Here is a 6,314-nt window from a genome sequence, read left to right as displayed (position 1 = left end):
TTTGAGTGGTGAAAGGTCAAGGTCAAGGTCATCCTTCAAGGTCAGAGGTCAATTACATGTGGCCAAAATCGCTCATTTTATGAATACTTTTGCAATATTGAAGATAGCAACTTGATATTTGGCATGCATGTGCATCTCATGGAGCTGCTCATTTTGAGTGGTGAAAGGTCAAGGTCAAGGTCATCCTTCAAGGTCAGAGGTCAAATATATGTGGCCCAAATCGCTTATTTTATGAATACTTTTGCAATATTGAAGATAGCAACTTGATATTTGTCTGATGGAGTAAATAGTTCGTTTAGTCGCTTTGTCGATATATCAATATTTTAGGCACAGCTGTTGCCTTGGTCGTGTACAGTTGGCGTAAACAAGCCGTCGTTTCAGTAGCAGAATTGTTACCTAACTTTAATGCACTGCATTCCAATCCGCAAGGTATCAAGGTCAGTTTGCGGTCAGTTGCAGAAATCTTTATATAAACGCCGTCTCACTTGAAGTCTGTTTTGATCAGAAAGATACTAAATAAAGATATTCGGCGATATTAGTGTGGTATGTCAATCATCGATTTTTAATATGTTTTCAACATTTGCATGATAAGGACCAATTTTGATAAAATTAATTAGAAATATTTATCCATTTAGACCAGTTTATTAAGCATGAGCACAATAATTCACTATACTATAATTATGCAATTAAATAAGATTCGAGTATTGCCGGCTGACCTATATGCACTCTTTTATTTTCATGTTTCTTGTGTTTTTCTATTCTGTAAATTTAGATATCTGAGTAATAATATCACATAAAGCAAAATAAGCCACGAAATCTGGCGCAACACCCCGTAATTGATTTGCTTGTGATGTAGCTAAGAACTGCGCAGAAAAAAAGGCATCCGCTACTTTTTATCTCATAGAGATAACTTTTGATCGTTTATAAACATCGACCACAATCAACGCCGTATATCTTTTTTTAAAGATATTTCTTGTTATAATTGATTTTGCTTTTTGATAATACGACGTTAATATAAATTATTTTAGCCTCCTTTTCTTCTAAACGACATCGACAAGACAGCCATGGCAAACCTGATGACTGCATTAACGTAAGTACATATATTTATAATGACAATTTTATGGAAACATTCACATTGAAATGCTTTCAATTTTTGCTGAGTTTGAAATGATATTTACCAACAATATAATGCATGTATATAAAACTTATTATTACTTTCATACATTTTTTTGATCTTTCATTAAAACAATTCAAACAAGTCTTTGAACACAGTTTTAAACGTTTATGTAGCATTTGAATCTAAGAAAATTGGGTTTTGAAAAGTCAAACACAAAATTAATGAATTATTTGTCTTTTAAGAGACCTATGTAGCTCCATCCGGTGCCGAGCACTGACAACGCCGAGCTCCAATACTCGTATTGTCATCATGGGCTCGAAATTTGTCGGGAAGACGACGATCGCCGAGTGGGTCGTAAAGAAGCGAAAGACGACGGAGCTGCAGTCAACGAAAAGCCAGCAACACACAATAATGCTAGAAGACGTAAACGTCATTGTAGACACGGCGATCCCGGCGCTCGTGAAGATGAACATCCGACGGGCCGACGCGTTTATCCTCGTCTACGCCGTCAATGATTCCGACTCGTTTGAGTACATCCGCTTGCTGCGCGAAGAAATAGTGAAAAAGTACACAGCAGATTTCCCAATCGTCGTCGTCGGCAATAAGAAAGACATTTTTGAGCGCAACGTGCATCCGGTCGTCGCCGACTGCTTGGTCACCATAGAATGGGAGCACCCACACGTGGAGGTTTCAGCGAAAAAAGGCGACGGCGACCTGATGGCAATTTTTGAAGAGCTGTTTTTACATCCTGCTCTCATCTGAAAGTCCCACTTGACCGGAATTGCACAAACAAACACACCGCGGCGGATGACCGTGAATTCGTTTCCGAAAGAGGTTATTTCCCCGAGTTTGTCGGCGAAGGAGGTGCGACCGAGCACGTTTTCGCTTTTCAAGCCAAAGGGAAAGCAGTGAATGCGAATGCCGTCGGTTCTGGTATAGGGTGCGATGAAAACGCATACAATAGTGAAACGGGGACATATGCATTAATATGGACTGAGGCGGACGATGGTGGTTTTATGTAAGTGTACTTTAGTTTCATGTTAAAAATACTTTTGCTGTGCATTTTTGGTTTATTTATATTACATTTTTATTAGCTACAGCTATTGGTTAACTTACAACTGAATTGAAAAGTAGATAAATTAAAGTTCCAGCTTAGGTTGCTGTTGTGGCCGCAGCTGTTGTTGTCTTTAAGTTAAAGTATGATTAAAACCCGCGAAATTAATATATATAGAGAGGATTTTATCTTGACAAAATATGTGGATACATATGTTTAATCCGTATGAAATGTTTACACTTTTCCAAATACAGTTAGCATTTTACCAGTATTGTCTATGATCATAAACTTGATGATCTATAATCAATAATAAATAAATGATGTGGCAAATATAACAGTGTGTATCTTTTGCACCATACATTTGTTAATAAAAAACAAGAATTACAAAACGTGAACAGTCTTACCTTAGCTATGCAGTTACGGAATTTCTTACTTTTTGGCCGCTCATGGTGGCTGCTTCTGCAAGGTGACCAATCTATGCTGAAAGTATTATCCGCATTTAAACGCCCATTAACACTCAAAAGCAAAGAATATGTCGCACAATCAGAGGGCTAGATATGATGCGTATTTGCGTAAAATACGCATGAAAAAAAAAGGAAATACGCATGACTTACAATTTTGTTGAGTAAAAAAACTCCTGGCTAAATTCGGATTACGCATCCGATCGTATGCAATTTTAATGCGTATTAGCCGTTTATACATGCATATAAATTCATGCAAACATGACTGGTTCTCGTCATGGTGTCCACACCGGTAAAAGCGTAGTGACATCACCATCTATGTTTAATAAGTGGTTCCCGACCTAATTAACGGTGCCTAACCAATACGGATCATACTGGAAACATGTGTACTTTTCCGGATAATACGCGAAACGGCAACGGATCATATCGGAAAATAAACAAGGTAAAATGCAGGATGCGCCTAGTATTGGAAGTGAAATTGGCCACAAAACCGCGTTCAAATGCCAAATACTATTGCTCACGGAACATTATGGTATTTCAACTAATGGTTTACTTCAAAATTCTGTATGTAAATAAAACATTTTATCAAAACGAACGAAAACAAATGAACCATACCTACCTCAAAGTCATGAAATAGTTTTAAAAACTTGCTTTTTTGTAACTGAAGAGATAAAAATATATAAAACTACTACTTTACATGGTTGTCATAATCATTCAGAATTATAATGAATTTTTATGAAATTATTGGCAATTTTAAAAACGTGAGTATTTGCGTCTTAAAAGGATCGCATATTGATTTCACGGGCACCGGATAACACGAAACTACAAAATACTGGCACCGGATAAAGTCCGAAAACATAATACTGTATAATACACGAAATCGATTGATACATTTACAGATTATTACGTGCTTTTCAGCATGTTTTATAAACAACATGTTCACATCGTATGTTCCATGTTTAATATAGTAATACTTGAAGTTGGTGACAAATTTTGAACTACCGATGTGGATGCAATTTCTGGCCATGTGCTTGTAACTGAAAGATATTCATAACGACATGCGTATATAGGTTTCTAGAATGTGGGAGACTAAAAAACGTACCGTAATCATTAAACGCAGATATTTGTTACGGGTATTATTTCTTGAAATAAAAGTTAATGATTATCTTCCAGGTAATGCGTAATAGACATTACAGCACCATTGAAATGTCATGAATTACTAGTACCACCTGTCGTATATTTAAATTCCAATTAACCGCTAGATTTATTTACATTTAACTTAGATTTTTAGGAGATGGCTGCATTAATGTAATTTGTTTTGGTGTATATTTCTTTGTTTAAGAAATAATGCATTTTATTCACCATCGAAGCGCGGAAAGCGGCAACGAAAATCTAAACGGTCCGATATAAGTAAACCGAATTAAGTCGCAAGGGGCTGTTTGCCAATACGCTGCCACCACAAATGTGCAGATTCTAAACACTCGTCTAGCCATAACATTGCAGGACAATAAGATAATGTACATTTTATTCTGTCAACCTAAAAAAAGACACTGAAGCTAACTTAATTAAGTAGGAGATCAAACTTTTCAACACGGAATAGAACGAACTATGTTTAACACTGTAATAAACAATTTTATTCAGTACAGTGTTTTTGGTTCATTCATGCTGGCATAGTTTATACCAAAAGTTCATTACTTTACAAACACTTCAAGAATGTGTCTTTTTAAGCAATAGGCAGACATGTTTTTAACGTATAACAACACAATTTCAACATATTTTGTACAAATCAACTTCAATAATGTTAAACTTTACCTCAAATCATAGACTTACGTAGTGAAACCTTTTATTTTTAAATCAAATCAAATGTTTGTTTCAAAATTTGTTTTAATAACTAATTCAATCTATAGAGAAATGAATACGCTTTTATTAAAATATTGAAGAGTTCATTACATTAATTTTAAAATTATGTCATTTAACATTAAAATATGTCTGAAATGGTAACAATTATGTACGTTGTAAAATTACAAGATAAGGGATATCATCTATTTATTTTGATTTATTATTAATTGATATGCACATTGTCTACTAACAGTTATAAGAAAAAAATTATGGAACTCGACAAATACAGGATTCCAATAAGTAGTACACTGTATACCACTGTCAGCACAGCTTCACTATTTTCATAAGAGTGATAAATGAATCAATCTACCCACATGCACATAATCAATTACGTATTTCCAAACATTATTGAACTAAATCTCTATAGTTTTTTGTAACATTGGTCTTGACAGACTTCAACAAAATCTATAGACAATAACAATACGCAACAAAAATTATGATTTTTTTGGTATCTACAACAAACCTTACATTTTGATGCACACTTTTTTTACAAGCTAAAACAAATATTACAAATATGTGGTTTACTAAATATCCTTTGTAGCCAGTTTTTGTCCGATATTTGTTGTCACATATTTTGCACTTAAATTATTATTATTGTCGACAACAATTTCAACTGAACATTTTACATGTTAACAGCTATCTGATGGTTGCTCGGTGGCTTTTTTATCTTCATGATTGTTGCAGTCTACCTCAAACAATAAATTATCCACTCCAGACTCAACATTGTATCTGTCTTCATTACGAGGTGGAACAGTTACAGATAAAAACACACAACTCTCCGGCTTCTCTTCAGTCTATGCAGTTTCAAACCCGAAATAATATCGGTCGGTCGTGACATTCTAAGATAAATTATCATAATTATAGCAATTAACATGTGCTAGTGTTCCGACGTCATGGGTTTGAGCCTATAGACTGGCACACTTTTCCTCCGTGGTTACTTTACACACGCCATGGGCATAGCAGTTAATCAAAGCAGGATAAATTGTTCCAATAAAGTTTAAAGTTAATGATACTCAGAAATTGTACAATTGCTCCACTGCTATATCCAATCTAAGAAATATCGAACAGTAGCCCTTAGTCCATTGAATTAACTTATCAACTGAGACTATACTTACCATATTCTATCTCGAACTTCAAACTCAAAGTCAGATGTTAGGGCACTGAAGTCTGAAACAAGAAGAATACAGTAATGAGTGAATTCTGAAACGAAAACTTTTGTATGTTAAACATACATCATGTACAAATAAAAGAGATACTAGCTCTGAATGTTGATAATGAATTAATCCAAAATGGCAAATACCTATGTGTGCATTTGAAGAGCGCAATTGTAAAAAAGGGAAGTATAACTATTGGGGAAGTATCTCTAAACCTAGACCGTAGGATACACACAACTTATTTCAACTAATATTAAATATAATAATATATTATAATTATAGTCCCACAAAAGTAAACTAAAATTGTTGAATAAGACTAATTATACAAGAATCATATTGTACAATTAACACTGCTGAACTGGTCTTAAAATTTTCTTTTTCAAATTGCTATCGAATCGTGTATATAAATTTTATATTAAAACAATCAACGGGTTCTTATATCTTATAAATACGGTTGATGAATCGGTCGTTCAACAATATCACGCGTTCTACATCGCATAAAATGCATAGTTTTAATAACCTTTTTCAGTGTAGGGTCAAGTCATTTTTCATGCGTTAAGACAGTGGTCAGGGCTGAGGGACGAGAGGTAACAGACCCATTTCATTTAACAATATAAAATCAACAAATT

General features: G+C 34.5%; 1 protein-coding gene across 1 annotated transcript; it reads left to right on the top strand.

Annotated features, from left to right (window-relative positions):
* The first annotated feature begins 1,426 nt into the window (after positions 1 to 1,426).
* LOC127838061 (ras-like protein family member 10B) lies at positions 1,427 to 1,879 on the top strand. The gene has a single exon (XM_052365650.1). The coding sequence runs from the start codon at positions 1,427 to 1,429 to the stop codon at positions 1,877 to 1,879; it is 453 nt and encodes a 150-aa protein (XP_052221610.1).
* Positions 1,880 to 6,314: the final 4,435 nt, after the last annotated feature.

This window comes from Dreissena polymorpha, chromosome 1 (genome assembly GCF_020536995.1).
Source record: "Dreissena polymorpha isolate Duluth1 chromosome 1, UMN_Dpol_1.0, whole genome shotgun sequence".
NCBI classification, from domain to species: domain Eukaryota; kingdom Metazoa; phylum Mollusca; class Bivalvia; order Myida; family Dreissenidae; genus Dreissena; species Dreissena polymorpha.
This window is presented reverse-complemented; position numbering and strand designations above follow the sequence as displayed.

Coding starts and splice junctions, on each gene's coding strand:
- LOC127838061 (XM_052365650.1), top strand. CDS start 1,427: ATGGGCTCGAAATTTGTCGGGAAGACGACGATCGCCGAGTGGGTCGTA.